General features: G+C 32.6%; 1 protein-coding gene across 1 annotated transcript in view; it reads left to right on the top strand.

The window, feature by feature from the left end:
• LOC107149649 overlaps positions 1-17,297 on the top strand; it is a 110,463-nt gene that overhangs the window by 13,021 nt on the left and 80,145 nt on the right. Inside the window, exons 4-5 of the mRNA XM_048811865.1 lie at positions 1,218-1,409; positions 13,979-14,146. Coding sequence (XP_048667822.1) covers positions 1,218-1,409; positions 13,979-14,146 — 360 coding nt within the window. The remainder of the gene's footprint in view (positions 1-1,217; positions 1,410-13,978; positions 14,147-17,297) is intronic.

The raw sequence follows: 17,297 nt of genomic DNA, 5'->3' as shown, positions 1-17,297 counted from the left end.
AAAGTTTTCTTGTTCATTGTTAAGGTCCTAATAACTAGTACAACAAAAATTAAAATGAAGAAAGAACTAAAAATTACAGAATAAAGGCAGTTTTTCTGTCATTCTTTCTTTTCCCAAGAAAGAGATAAGAGTCAACAACAAAGTTATGGAAAACTAGGTAAATTCAATAATGATCCTTTCCCATTCCCATCTGTTTAGCCCTGACAAATGAATTTAAATTGTAATAAAAACAAATCCTTAACAATCATATATATAAATAAAGAATGCTATTTATTTAATGTCTATCCCATTTATCATTTAAATAGTTCTTAGAACAAATTTTTTATCATTTAAATAGTTCTTAGAACAAATTTTTTATCATTTAAATTGTTCTTAGAACAAATTTTTATATTAATAAATTTCATTTTTACAGAGACCAAATTGTAAAACTCATTTGCTGCTAGGAACAGAGTAAAAATAAAGATCCAGAGTTGGCCTCTTTTAAAATCTATGTTGTAAAATCACGTGAAGTTTTAACAAGTTCTAATATATAAAATATCTTTCTAGGTATTATGTGTTCTCCTATTTGGTTTTCTTTTAATTGTGCTTTTTTTCAGTTTTCATTTTAAAGTTGATTGTATTGTGGTCATTTATTTGTAATTTTTATCCTTCTTATAGTACAGAGTATCTTTGCTTGTGATGACAAATATCAATAGTTTATAACTATATAAAGTATCTCAAGTTGTTATTTATACAAATGTAAAGTTAACAATGCCTTCATGTATTTATGAATTTTTCTTTTCATCATGTTGAACAAACGTACACAGCAGGAAAAGTATCATGATTAATAGAATTCAAACTGTAAGTACTAGAGTTCAGCAGTAAACTCGTTGTCCTGGCTTGTAATTGTAATAATATCTTTTTATTGAGAATTTAGCATATATATTTTACAAATTGTACTTTGCCCCTCCATGGTAATTAGTATAGAATTGTTGATACTCTGTTGAATTGAATCTACCTAAAGCAAAGCTTGGTGATCCACCCTTTTCCAATGTAAGTCTAGTTTTTCTAAGTTGCGTAGTATGCACTTTTCCCTCTCTCTCTCCCTCTATGTTATACAAGTTTAGTAAATGAATCATAAAGAAATTAAATGTTTTAGTTCTGATCTACTGTGATTCTGTTTCACATTTTATCTTGAAATATTGTCTAACTTTCATACTCTATGTGGTTTAATCTAGATCAGAATTTGGAAATCAGTAGCCTGGGAAAGTTTTCCCAGGAGTCGGCTTTAAGAGGTGGAAGAGCCAGTGATGGTTCCCAGGAAGAAGCAATAGACCAGTGGGCCAGGAGGAGGCAGCAATTCAGAGAAGGCAGAAGATGCAATTCAACAGGAGGGAGCTCATTCACCAGCAACATCACGGAAGGATCCAGTGAGTAGTCAGCTCCTTTTCCTAAGCAAAGGCAGCAGTTTACTGAATCTTAACCAAACTCCCCCATCCAGTTGCTTTTATCTGCAACATAAACTACTGTTTGAACATAGCAACATGGTGATTATAAGTTTTAATATGAATGACATTTGTGGAATAATCAACTCTCTGTTATCTATTAAAAAATCCTTCCTATGTAAATTATTTTCTTCAGAAAGTACAACTGCCTGCTAAGGCTCATTTTCTCTTCATGTAGAAAAAAAGCTATCTATAGGGTTTTTTATGAAATTAAATGTGTGTCCTACTTTAAGGAATTTGTATTGGTTTACAAAGTATGTATAATGCAAAAGGATAAGATAAACACATTTGATTATAAGTAACAAGTTTAATATTCTATCTGAGGTGCATGTGGTAATGCAAATCAAAACTACTATAAGACTTGATCTCACTCCAGTCAGAATACAAGCATCAATAAATTTTGGTGAGGATGTGGGGGAAATGTATACTTATACATTGCTGGTGGGAATGCAAATTGATGCAACCATTATGGAAATCAGTATGGAGATTTCCTCAGAAAACTTGGAATAGAACCACCATCAGCTACCCCATTGCTTGGTTTATACCCAAAGGACTTAAAATCAGCACATTACAATGACACAGCCACATCAATGTTTTTAGCAGCTCAACTCACAATAACTAAACTATGGAACCAACCTAATTGCCCTTCAACACATGAATGGATAAAGAAAATATGAGATACGCACACACACACACACACTCAAAATGGAATATTAGCCTTAAAGAAGAATGAAATTATGGCCTTTGCTGGTAAATAGATGGAGCTGGAGAGTATCATGCTAAGCAAAATAAGCCAACCCTAAAAAAAACAAAGGCCAGATGTTTTCTCTTAAGTGCTGATGCTGATTCACAATGGCAGGCAGCACTTAGGGAATAATAGTGTTACTTTAGATTAGGTAAAGGTGAATGAAGGGAGGAGAAGGGATATGGGGACAGAAAGGATAGTAAAATGAATCAGACATTACTACCCTATGTACATGACCAGTGGGATTCTACATCATGTACAACCAGAAGAATTAGAAACTATACTCCATTTATGTATGATGTATCAAAGTGCAGTCTACTGTCATGTATAACTAACTAGAATAAATAAAAAAATAAGTCACACATTTTCTTCTGTTAACATTTCTGAAATGAGAAATATCTTTAAATGGATGTGCATTTTAGTGAGATACTGTTTCTCTTGCTATTGACAGTCCATTTTTAAAATCAGTGGATACTTCAGTCCCTGAATCAATAGCAAATGACAATGGAAGATAGAACATCATTGAGAAAACTCAACTCAAGTGAAAATCCACATTGAAAAAAAAATAGAGAGGGATTAGTTCATTTAGTTAGAGGTGGGAAGGAAGGAAGGGATGGAAGGAAGGAGGGAGGGAAGAGGGAGGAATAAAAAAGACAGAACAGCATTGTGATACAGAGAATGACTTCAAGAAAAAGCAGTAGTGAGTGTCCTAGATCCTGACTTACAGACAGGCTGATGTAATGACACCAGTATAATTCATGAAGGTAGTGGTAGAACTTATCAAGAAGTTGAAGTGTTGGCACAGGCTAGGGCTGAAAATGTAGGGGGAACAATTATAATTATTTTGAATAACCAAACATTGTGTTCTGTTATTATAAGCACATGTGAACAATGAGAAATGTAAGTTGAATGTTCTATTTTGCCCTGAGACTTTTTATTCTTTTCCCTTGATCAATGTCCATTTTTTTCCTAGTTCCTTCTTATTTGGCAGCAAGAACTCCTCAGGATCTGAAATCCTAAATTCTTATTTTCAAATTTACTGCAATGTAAGGTTCTTTTAGTGTCATTTATTATCCATGTACCATTAAATACATTCCTGGAGAATATACCTTTTTTATTAGACTTCCAATAAAATAACCATTCTGCTTCATATTTGTTCTAATATTCATGTCTTTCTTCTACCAGCCTATCAGCCCCTTATCAACTGTTATATTTATATTCTAGAATTTGGTACAGATTTTTAAAAAATATTTTAATAATAAATTAGATATTTCATTAACTTTTCCTCATCATTGCTTTTTGTATTAATTACTTCAAACAAAATTTACTTTATATTTCTTCTTGTTATAATAATTCTTCTAAAAACATTTTCACGGAAATTCTGTGGGAAATGAGCTGGATCCTTATATATTTGAAAATGTATTCACTTCCATCTTAATTTTAAGGGATAGCTTGGCATAGTTTGATGTAGAATTCTAGGTTCAAATTATGGAAGAAACTGGCTCATTGTTGTCCTGTAACTATGGTGCTAATGAGAAGTCTAAGTCCAATCTGATTCTTACAACTTTTGTCATTAATCCAATTTTGTTTCTAGTATCTTTTAAGGGTTTCTCTTTACTCTTGGTTTTTTAAATTTTTTCTATGCATCAGTGTGTGTAGTTTAAATATCTGTCTCCTGTTTGGCATTCCATGGGATCTCACATGTTGGTAATTCATTTTTTTTCATATATTTGTTTAAGTCTTATAAATTCCCAGAGATTTTTTCCCCAAATATTAACTTTGTTCTCTCCTTTTTTATGTGTCCGGCTGGCATTCCCTTCTGCTGGTCATTTAACTTTTGCATTTATTCTCCATGTGCCTTAATTTTTCCTTTGTACATCTCTTCCTCTCTTTCTTTCTTTCTTTCTTTCTGTACTGAAAGAATTCCTTAGCTCTATCATTCAATTTAGTAATTCACTCCTCATCTAAGTCCTCCCTGCTCTTTAGCCTATTTTTTAACTTTAAAAATCTGAGCAATTTTATTTCTAATTTTAAAAAATCTCTATGCTGTTCTGAAATTTTTATTGTTCTAATTCTTATACCTTTGAGAATATTATTTTATATAAAGTTTTAATCTAATTGTTCTATCAATTAATTTCCTCAAATGCACACTCTGATTATGGATTTCAGGTATTGCCAATTTGTGGCATAATGAGAATTTCCTTCTCGTTTTTAAACTCATCTAATATAGACCATATAAAACACACACACACACATGCATACACAACCTCTATCTCTAAAACATTTATCTCCTGTTTGATATTTTGCTGGATTTTGAAATACCTCTTTCCTTTATTATGCATAAAAATTCAGTTGCCACTCTTGCTTCTAAATATGTGTAATTAAACTTATTACAGTATTCATAAAAGACCTGCAGGAATTAGGACTTACCCACACACGTTTTCTAGCATTTCTATCAAAATAGGACACTGTGATCTCTCCTTGTTCCACTGTCTAAAAAATCATCCCAGAGAATTGCTTCCATTTACCCCTCTGGATTTCTTTTCTGCCCTTCTTACCTTTTTCTCTGGCCAGTAGTCTCATCTCTTTGACCTATATCAAAGGCCTTTCTGACTTTCTGTTGAGTTCTACTAATGAGGGAGATCAGCAGGGGCCTAGCGGGAGTGAAGAGGGTGAGGTCTTGGAAAAATTGCTCCTGATCTTTCCCTGTGAGATGCGAAAGGCTGACTGACTCTAAAGCCACACTCCCATAAAGTGACCCTCTTCACACTGTCTTCAATGGCTCTGTGTTGTGGTAAAGCTACCTCCTCCTTTCCCTATCATTTTTGTCTTAGACGAACTATTCTTATTCTCAGACTATGACATTTGATTTCCTTAAATCCTGTCCACACTTTTGAATAGTGTTTTTATTAAATTCACCTCAAGGTATTCATTCAAGTGTACCATCTTTTTCATGCCATAACCCTATGATGCACCAGTACTCTTCTCTGTTGCTGTTGAATGGCATGCCATCAAGTATCACCAAAACATCTACCAATAAGACACAAATGCTTACTGCCTACAGAGAAAAGGGGTCATTCACTCAACAGAGCTTTGATAATGCCTCAGAGTGAAATAGGCAAAGTTGGATTTCAACAAGAATTAAAAATTTGATTTAAGGTAGGTGTTTCAATATGAGAGGTTCCTTAGAAATGAGTAAGGGTCATGAATTAATAGTTTAAGACTAATGGAAATGGTAAGGTAAGGCTTTTAAAGATTTCAAAGAATCGAAGGGAATAAACTATCAGTTGGTCCCTTTCCCTGAAAATTTTATGTCTTTTTTTTAAGGTCCTATAATAAAGTGTTTAATCACCAGTCTCTTGGAAGAGCAAAATTGTGTTTAGACTGTGGAATAAGGTCACACTAATTAAGAAAGGAAGAAGTATATTAGTAGGAGATTTAGGTTTCAGTGTCCAAATAATAAGGAGATAGAAGTTTTGTTCTCAGTGTACTCTAATCTTCTCTAAATAAATACCTGACATTTTATTAAGACTGATGCCCCAAACTGGATTTTCCAGAGAGCAATGAAATTTTTTTTAAATGTTGTAATTAGTTATACATGACAGTAGAATGCATTTTGATACATCATACAACAAAAGAGCATAACTTCTCATTCTTCTGGTTGCATATGATGTAGAGTTATACCTGTTGTGTAATCATATATGCACATAGAGTAATAATGTGCAATTCATTCTACTATCATTCTTACCCCCATATCCCTTCCCCTCCTTCACTCTCCTCAATCTAATCCAAAGTACATTTATTTTTTCCTAGACCCCCGCCCCTTATTGTGAATTACCATTCACATATCAGAGAAAACATTAAGACTTTGGTTCTTTGGGATTGGCTTATTTTACTTAGATAATCTCTAGAGAGCAATGATCTTGAACTGCCATTCTTATTTTTTGGGTTTTGTGTCTGATAGACTTTCTATCTTTGAACATATTATTTCTCTTCATGTACGAATACAAATCTTGTGTTATGTATGCAACCGCTATATTAATTGACATTGATCCTATGTTTCTAGGTCCTGCAAGACTATATCACACAAAATTAAAAGTAAGGAATATAGGATTTCCCAATACATCAAAGGAGAAACATGGAGAGGGTTTACATTATGTAAACAATTTGAAGTTTCCTTTATGTATTTCTATTTCGAGGGCACCTAAGCAATATGAGGGGTCACATTCACAGCATGGCTTCCCTTGTAATTCCTGTATTCACTGGTTTCTGTTTTTCTTTAGACCTTAAAATTTCTCTCTTTTATATTAAAGAAATATTCAACTGCAGTTTTAATTGAAACCTGTATAACCAAAATTATTGAGGTGTACTGCAATTGACCAACATTAATCAGCATCTACCCATCTGAAGAACTAAGTGTAAGGAAATGGAGGGATGAACAATGTGGTTATAAATATGAAAAACAGAAACAAAATTTTACATTAATCATTAATGTAAATAGTTATTAATGTAAATAATCATACAAAATTAATATGATAATTTTATTTCTATATTAATAATTTGAATTCATTACATATACCTTCCACTATTACCTGGAACAATTTTTTAACTAAGTTTATTTTAAGGAAGGATACATAAAAACATAAAAATTGTACATATTTGTGTGATGTTTTGATACATGTATATACTGTGTGATGTTTTAATCAGGTTAAACATATCTACTTCCTCAAACATTTGTCATTTATTTATGGCCAAAACATTAAAATCTTTTCTTCTAGATTTTTAAAATATACACAATTTACTGCTATCTATAGCCATCCTTCTGTGTGATAGCACACTAGAACTTACTCCTATCTAACAAAACTAAGAAATTAGATCAAATGGAAACTTGTGTTTAATTTGATTAACTGTGGGTGATCTTCATGTATTATAAAGAATAGGTGCAGTACTTTCCAGTCCAGTGTGTCCTGCAGCTATCTGGACTCAGTACTAGTCTACTTTAGCCATTGTTTTATGGACAAATCTTTCACCCTAGTGCTCTTAGACATTCAAGTCTGCTATGCATTTCTTGAGAAAAAGAATAATCAGATGTACTGGAGCCAGCTCTCAGTGGCTCCCAAAAGCCACTGTGCACATTTTTCTAACACTGCAGTTCAGCGACAGCAGGTTGGTAGCTTGAAATTGGTCATGGTGGGAGTATTTATACAATGGAAACTGGCAAACACTGCAAATTAGGAGTTGTTTTCCTTTTGGAACACTTAAAACATTTACCAGCACTCCACTTGAAATAACACAGCAATCAGCTGTATAATTTATACACATTTAAATTTTGTGCCAAACTAGAATAATCATTTATTAAAACAATGCTTGTGTTTTCTTTTGGATGAATTCTGTTTTGAATGAAAACTTAATATTGACAATTTGTTTCACATTAGACTTAAGAGAATTGATCGGTCTGCCATTTCTGTTTTTCAGTTTATCCAAGCCACTGACACACTGAAAGCATATTGTTATTTCTTTGGAAACTTTTCAGTAGAGACTGCAATTTACCAAGAGCTGCTAGGGCTAGCATTGTTTAATGTGTGGTTTAAATTTTATCTTGTTTATAGAGTCAGGATATGCTACTAATCCATGACTTAAAACCTGACAGCTTTATCGAGCATCATTACAGCTGGTGTTTTTCACTCTGTTAATCTCACTCATCTCTGACTTCCTATATAATAGCTGGAAAAGACATTAGGAATGACATATTTATGTGTATGGACACAGTTGATCAATCCATCTAGGCTGTGGGGAATGCTGACTAAGGCACACTAGGTAAATAACTGGAAGGCAATAAATGGAAGAGGGAAGGGCCTGCAAAATGGAGGTCTGAATTTTGTAATCTCAAATGGCTCCAATATCATGAACAGATGTGGCAAGAATTTGGATCTAATCATGTGAAGACACTTGATAGTGATACTTTATTTAACTCAGCTATTAAAATTATTATGGAAGTATATTTTCCAAATATTAATTGCCATTGAGAAAAAAAGGGGAAAAGGAAGGAAAGAATGGAGGAAAAAAATCAAAGGAGAGATAGGAGGAAGGGAAAAAAGAAAAAGAACTCCAAGTCTTAATGCTAAAAACTAACAATTACAATGTGCTTACAGAGCTATTGTAAGCTGTTTGTTATGTATTACCTTATTGTTTCTCCCAGTAGCATTATGAATTAAGTACCATATTTTCATCCTGATTTTAGTAAATAAGGTTCTGAGTCATAGAAAGGATAAGTATCTAAGATCACTCAGCTATTATTAATGGTGCAGCTGGGTTTCAAATTGGACAACTAGACCAGAATCCATGTTCTTAAACAGAATCCACTGCATCTGATTGGACTCTCCAAATCTAATCCTGGTCTCTCTGGAAAAGTCCAAACAGGGTCTCACTTCTACATTTTTTATTATCTTCAAATAATGCAATACTATGAAAGAGGTATAAGAATTTCTAAAGACACTTAGAACCAGATTGTACATTTTATATTTTTTTATTCTTAAGTCAAAAACTTAAAATTTAAAAGGAAGTATTAACATTTTTTGAGGACAAGTGTTCAAATACAATTTCTGTAATATCAAGCATATTCAAGAATTCATTGTATTTTAGAATTTCATTTATTAAAAGGCTCATCAAGCACACCTAATTTTAGTGGCAAAATTTTTGTACCAAAGGAATATTCGAACTGTTTTGTATTTGACTCAAGGGGCAGATGTTGAGAAATCTAGCAGCTATAAGTTTGCAGCAGGTGTGTGGCTTGCTGCTTCATTAGATTTTAACACAAATTTTATGTCTCAGTTTATGTAAGAGTATGTTGATTAGCTGTGTTTTGGTAACTGAATGGATAGAGAACTGTTCATCCACATAATCAAATCTGTTTGTAAAACAGTGAACTGTTTTAACAGACTCATGCACACCAATAAAAACAAAGATCACTATAATTTAAAGACCCACCCTCAGCCCTTTTCATGATAGGGAGATGATTGCATATCCATCGTGGACCGCTATAGCTGAGGGAAAAAATAATAAATCAATGGGCCCAGAAATCTCTGTAAGTTATATTCATAAATGTTAAAATGTTACTGAATTTTTAAGGCCAAGCAGATAGGAAATAAATCAAAAAAGAGATGCTTTAACACTTTAAAATCCTTTAGCCCTTCTGTAACTTTAGCAAGTATTATTTTAGCAAAAAGCTTTGATTTAACCTTAAAGCTGAGAAATGGAAGTCAATAAATTACTATAATTTTTTGTTTGCTTTCTCTACTTTTTAACATCAAACGCCATCTTAGACTTAATCAACAATTGAAAGCAAAAAAAGTATTGAAGGGTTATGAAATAGTATCTGTGGAAGAATGCATCCTATATCCTGATTTATAGTATTCTGTTCTGAAGTTTTTACAATTTTCATTCCAATAAACAATATGCCCCATAAATTTATCATTTCTACATTCTGACTTTATTGTTACATTGCTTCTTGGCCATTTGACAAACATCAAGTGTAGTATCCAACTTTATGTCATTGCCTTTTATTTTCCCATACACTATAATTTAATTTTTCAACCAACATGACCTATCTTACAAGTTGAGGATTCCCTAACTGAAATGCCTGGGATCAGAATTATTTCAGAATTTAGGTTTTTGTTAATATTTTCATATGCATAATGAGATCTTGGGATGAGATCCAATTCTGAACAAAAATTTATGTTTCATATACAATACAGTCTGAAGGCAATTTTACATAATATGTTTAGTACACCTGTGTTTTGATTGTGACGTCTCACAAAACATCAGATATGGAATTTCCACTTGTGGTGCTATATTGGTACTCAAAAAGTTCCAGATCTCGCCTTTTGGGTTTCAAAATACAGATGCTTAAACTTCACCTGTTCTACTGCAGGCCATTTGTCCTTACCACCTTCTCTTCCCATAGAAAGTTTACTCACTCCACCAGGTCCAGTCTAATGATATTCTTTCTTTAATTTTACCTCTTAGTCAGAATCTCTTTCTTGTTCTTCTAACTTGTTTACAACATCATGAGCCTGAATTGCTCATCAATCTATGCCCATTGCACACAAAACTATACCTTGCTCATGAAAGAAGAACATTTATTTTAAACCAGTTCAATTTAATGAATGAATGAATATATCTGAAACCACTCAAACTGTCAAATGACTAGTGCAGTCTCATATAGAATATAAAATTAAAAATACAGTAACAAGCATTAAAGATATTTGGGGTTAAAAGATATTAACAATTTTTTCTTGTCTGTCTGCAGAAAACTGTTCTTGCATACTTTGTCAGTACACCACCTTTGACAATTACTACACAAGTTAACCAAATGTATGTGTTGGGAATCTAGTTGCAATTTTTATTTGTTCTAATTAGTTTTATGCATGATAGTAGAATGTATTTTGACATATTTTACATGTCAAAATGTAAAATATGTCAAAATACATTCTACTATCATTCTTCTGCTTGTACATGATGTAGAATTATTGGTTGTATAATCATATATGCACATAGGATAGTAATGTCCAAAATTCATTATACTATCTTTCCTATTCCCCTTCCCCCTTCTCTTCACTCTGCTTTGTCTAAACTACTTCTAATCTCCCCTACCCATTCCCTTATTTTGAAATTAGCATCTGCATATCAGAGAAAACATTAAGTATTTGGTTTGGGGGGATTGGCTTATTTTGCTTAGTATGATCCTCTCCAGTTCCATCCACTTACCAGCAAATGCGCCATAATTTCATTCCTTTTTATGGCTGATTAATATTCCATTGTGCATATATACTACAGTTTCTTTATTCTTTCATCTGTTGAAGGGCACGGGTTTGTTCTATAGTTTAGCTATTGTGAATTAAGCTGTTATAAACATTGATGTGGCTGCATCTCTGTAGTATGCTGATTTTAAGTTCTTTGGATATAAACTGAGGAGTGGGATAACTGGGTCAAATGGTGGATCCATTCCAAGTTTTCTGAGGAATCTCCAAACTGCTTTCCATAGTGGTTGCACTAATTTGCAGTCCAATCAGCAATGTCTGAGTGTACCTTTTCCCCCACATCTTCACCAAAATTTATTGTTGCTTGAAATTCTTGATAATTGGCATTCTAACTGAAGTGAGATAAAATCTCAGTGCATTTATCTATGTGTCAGGACAATGACTAATACATTCTTTTATCAGTCCGGTACTAAGAAAGCAGAGGTATAATTGTAGAGGCAAGAACAAGAACCATTAAGGATGATACTCCAGGGAAAACCCAGTTGGAAGCAGATAACGCATCCTTCCCAGAGGCTTTATATAACTGATCCACAGCTGAAGACCAGTTGGCCTCCCCAGCTGGATGGGCCCTTTGCTGGCATGGACCCTTCTATGCAATTTTTATAGAGCTGGCTCAAGTTTCACAGAAGCTGACATGTTTTGTATTAAACTTGGTTTGAACTTTATATATGGAGTTCATTCTACTAGGAATGGCCAGGAGCAGAGCTAACTGCAAGCTCTCTGGGGGATAAATTATCCTATGCTGTCATGGGCTCTCCACTACTGCTGCTGCAGACCTGACTTTAAAAATAGAGCTGGGGACAGCACATCTTTGTGAATATAGTTGATGACTTTGAATAGTACAATTTAAAAATGATTACAAAGAGCAGATTGCAAAAATGATTACCCCATCCTGTCCATGTGCTTGAATACAAGTAAATGACTTACGCTTTTCTTGAAGTCATATTTTGGTTATGAAGTGGTAGTTCTTGAGTCTTCCCACTTGAAACAGCTTAAGGTATGACTTTACCTAAATGGGATATGCAAAAATAGTCAGCATCTCTAACAATAAGGGAAATGCAAATCAAAATTGCATTGAGATTTCATCTCACCCAGTCAGAATAGTAATTATCAAGAAAGCAAATAACAATAAATGTTGGTGAAGATGTGGGGAAAAGTTACACTTGTACAACATTTGTAGGACTGTAAATTAGTACAACCATTCTGGAAAGCAGCTTGGATATTCTTCAAAAAAAACAAAAAAAAAAATGGAACTCCCATATGACCCAGCTATTCCATTTCTTGGTATTTATCTAAAAGAACTAAAACCATCATAGTATTGTTATACAGCCTAAAAACTTCAATGTTTATAGGAGCACAATTCACAATAGCCAATATGTAACCAGCCCAGATGCCCATCAATAGGTGAAAGAAACTGTGGTATAAATCAACAATGGAGTTTTACTCAGTCATAAAGAATGAAATTACTGTATTTTCCAGTAAATGGATGGAACCAGAGGACATGATGCTAAGTGAAATAAGCCAGACCCAGAGAGTCAAGGGAAGAGTGTTTTCTCTCATATACAAAAGTTAAACTGAAATAAGAAAAAAAAATATTTGAGGGTTGGGGTATTCCATGAAAATAGAAGAGAGATCAGTGGAATAGAGAAAAAGAGGAAGGGGATTGGCCAGAAGGGATGAGGGGACAGGAAAAGGAAAGAATGGTGAAATGAATCAGATCAAATTTATATATATATATATATATATATATATATATATATAAAACAGTGAATTTCGCCTTTTTTTAAGAGAGAGAGAGAGAGAGAGAGAATTTTAATATTTATTTTTTAGTTTTCAGCGGACACAACATCTTTGTTTGCATGTGGTGCTGAGGATCGAACCCGGGCTGCACGCATGCCAGGCGAGCGCGCTACTACTTGAGCCACATCCCCAGCCCTGAATTTCACCTTTATGTATATCCATAATGCATTAATTTTAAAAACTATATAAATAGGACAAATCAGTAGAGTAGAGAAAAGGGAACAGAAGGAGGAAGGAAGGAAGGAAAAAGGAGGTACTGGAGACTAAAATTGGAGCAAATTATATTATGCTCCATTAAATTATGTCAAAATGAAGCCAATATTATGTATATCTACATGAAATAATTTTTAAAAAGTACAAAACAACAACAACAACAACAAATACCCCCACAAAAGGAAATAAAGTTGTGTTAAGTCACAGAAAAAAAAAAGTACATGGGAGGCAATATAGAACACCCTCTCATTTCTGTAAATGGTGCAGCCCTCCACACTATCCAAGCCACTCCTACACAAGAGAGAGAAAGAGGAGAGAGAGAGCCCTAAACTGCTGTGAAAAACAGTGAGATGGAACTTTCTATGCTCCCTTTTATGCTTTTCTCTTCATGTAAGAACAGAATGACTTTGCTAAGAATTGACATTTTTCAGTGCTTCTTCAAGCACAGAGACAGTAAGAGTAGAGATTTTTAAAAATTTACACTTAATTATCCTTTTCCTCATGCTTGGTACTTTGAAAAGGACTTTCAAATAGACTCCAATATTATTCAAAGGGACTCCAAGATAATTCCAAGTCTTGAGGGTTTTCATCTTCACCTCTAAATATTAATATACATTATATAATAAATCTTCTTCCATACTTTTCCTTGACAAAATAATTCATAGTGCTAGCTCTAAGGCACAGACTCCCATGCCTTAAGTCCTGAAGCAATACTTGTTTTGATTTATAGTATTTTTGTCTGTATAAATTATTCCCAAGAGAACTGTCCAGGAAATTTAGCTACCTATTTTCAAGGATAACACTCTTTATTAATACAAACTTTTCTTCTGTGTATTCACTTTCTCATCCTGACCCTCAGTGTGTTGGACCTTCTTTCTCACCAGAGTATAATTGATGTTATCTTTCCTGTTCCTCAGTCACCTCAGAAGATGGTCGTTCTTTGGATTTTGGCTTTCGAGTGGATACTGAAGAAAAAGGTTTCTACACAGAGAATTTTCATTCAGCAGCGTGGGTTTTCCGAGGCGACGATGGGAATCCTGAAGACAGTCCTAGATGTCTTAGTAAAAAACCACGACCAGTAGCTGGTAAGGACTCTACAATCATAGCAAGATGGGTGAGCCTTATAGAACCTGTAGCTAGACTCCAGGTAAATCTCTGCAGTCACCAAACTGGAAAACTGAGGGAAGAGTTTGGTGAACAAAAGAATGTATCATACACAACACATTTCTTAATATTGGGTTTTCTAAAACTGTCTTAAAAGCTTATTCAAACAGGAAAGTAATTCTACAATTGGAATAAAGATCAATATACTCAGAATAAAGAATTTATTTTTATCCTTGCTTAAAAAGTACTTATTAATTTAAAAATATGTACTAAAAAGTATAAAGAAGTGATAAATTGTCACTTCTTATTCCAACTCCTCTAGATAACTGTTTTATTGTTTCTACATTTTTTTATTATACATTCTTGTGGCCCTGTTCTTAAAAATACATGAAATACACATCTGATACTATCATGTATTTATTTTTATTTTGAAACATATCTTACAGCCTGCTTTTTACATTTGATAATGAGTATTTAATAATTATACCTTTAATTGATAATGTAAGCATTTTAATTTTTTGAAGACTTCATTAATATTAATGTTCCATGATATTTTGAGATAAATTTTAGTAAATTAAAAATTAATAACTGTATATATTTCTCTATTGCAATAATAGCTTGTGATTTAAAAAAAAAACTTACACCTTAATTACAATTTTCAATATTCAGGGTGCAGATCTTCTGTGAGTTTCTATTTTGTTGTTACAAATAACCTTGATGAATAAACAACTGAACAAAAGCAAAGATCCAGGCAAAAAAGAATATTTTAAATTAATTTTACAATAACATTTAATAAACATCATGCCTATTATGGTCAAGGCCCTGGGAGGAGTTAACTCGTCAAAGATATATAGAGAGAAATGACAGTGGCACATACTTCATTCAGTACAGGCATCATCATGTGCTCAGTTTCATCTTACCTCTGATTATACAGATAAGATGTAATATATGGACATATGTATATATTATGTATAATGTCATTTGTCTTACCTGTAGAGTAAAATAGAGCCTTTCTTGGTTTTCTTCTTATTAATATTATGAAATTTAACAATGGTGAGTTTTAATGAGGAAAAGTTGTATATCTAAATGAGTTCTCATATACATGCCTAAGAGAATACAAGGTTTGTCATTTGCATATTTAGAATATTTACTTACATTCATATCAAATCATAAACAATTTATGCTTAGCCACTCACTGAAAAGTAAACATGAGACTCTAAATCCAAAAGTATTCAGAGTGGAGTTTGTGAATATCAAGAGAGGGGTTGAGGCATAAAGTTGCAGTTAAGTGAGATGAATGGATTGCACATCTAAAAACTTGAGAGGGGAAATCTAATGTTAAGTGTTCTTACCTGAATAAAATAAGATTATTAAAAATTAAATAAATCAGAACAAACACAATAATAACCAAAGGTGGATGATGGGGATCTAAGAGTAGCCTTAAAAAAAACAGTAAATTTTCTATATCTTTTATTTGAGTTAAATATAGGGAAAGAACACTAACTGAAGGTCAGATCTTCAGGTCAGGACCTCTATTTGTTTGTTCTTTGGTATAGCCCAAGGTCCCAGAACAGTACCTGCTTCATCATGGGATACCAGTGTGCATTTGTAAAATAAATAATTAAAAATACTATAAGTACAATACAATAAGTACTATTGAATAATTATTACCTATGTGATCTTGGAAAAATATTATCCTTCTGCCTATCTCAGCATTATAAAAATATAAATTATATTAAAATATAATTTATATATTATATATTTCACATATTAAAGTTATATATGTGAAAATTATAATGGGCTCTTTCTATTTATTTTAGCTATTTCCATCTCCCCCTTTAATTTATTTTAATTTTATGATAAGTATAGTTCAATGACAACTATAAATATATATGTATTCACATACATGTTTATGTATATTCATATACATTTATATGTAAAATATACATAATTTATATTATATTACAAATTCAGTAAATTATCAAATATTTATGAAATATTTGTTTGTGGCAGAAACCAAAGAACATAAAGAGGAGGAAGATATAACTCCTACCCTCATAGTATTTTATCTAAAACCTGATGTGTAATGCATATAAAAAGTACAATTATTGTAATTTCTACTATTGTTCGTATCTATCAAAGAACAGCATTTTACTTAATTTGGTATCATTTGCTTTGGTAAAAGAAAACAAATGGGACTGATTTTTTGTGTGAGCATATAAATATATTGGTACACATGCATATATGCATACATATGTATGTATATATGTGTCTCTGTGTATGTACAAAAATATATTTAAATTTTGCAAGTGAGCTCATGATACAATTTATTAGACTGAACCTCAATTCAAGAATATCCTTGTTATCTTTTCTTATTATTACTAATACTTCCAAGTGTTACATGTATCAGAGGCCTATGTTCATAACTATGTGGTACCAAGAGACCAATAAAAGAAGATGGAAATTAAGAAGAAAATGAGTTGAGGGCAAATAGATAATTTTTGAACTGAAAATATCCTCATTAACCAGATAAAATTTTAAGCATATTACAATGTTAATTTATATCTACCAGAATGAATTTCATGAAATAAAATTTATAATTTAAAAATAAATAATCCTATCCTGAATTTCCTGAAAGAATTCTTTTGAGTTGAATAAATAGACAAAGACCATATCACTGTGTGAAAACTTTAGGGTGTGTTTAGTATACCAGTTTTGCTATATTTGTGGAAATATTTGCCCTTTGTTTGAATTTTTACATCTAGCAATATGATTCTAAGGAGGTATTATCTGGGGGGATAAATTATTGATGATGTGCCAAATAGTCTCTGAAACAACAATAATATTCATTTGTGGCTTTTCTGCAGTTGTGCAGTACTTGTAGATTTTCTACTAGACAGTGACAAGGGAAACCAGGACTATTCATTTTAAAATATGAGAAAATTGTCTTCCGAATGGGAGGGGAACATGTTACAAAACATTTTGATTGTCTCTTCTCCCACAGGAGAGCTCTACAGTTCACCATTTCAAGATTTTATTGAATTGTTTATTTTTTCATACACATTGTTGACATTCAATTTGCCTGATTGAAAAACTGAAAAGAAAGAAACACAACCTTGAAAGCAATAGCTA

This window comes from Marmota marmota, unplaced genomic scaffold (genome assembly GCF_001458135.2).
Source record: "Marmota marmota marmota unplaced genomic scaffold, marMar, whole genome shotgun sequence".
Taxonomy (NCBI): Eukaryota; Metazoa; Chordata; class Mammalia; order Rodentia; family Sciuridae; genus Marmota; species Marmota marmota.
This window is presented reverse-complemented; position numbering and strand designations above follow the sequence as displayed.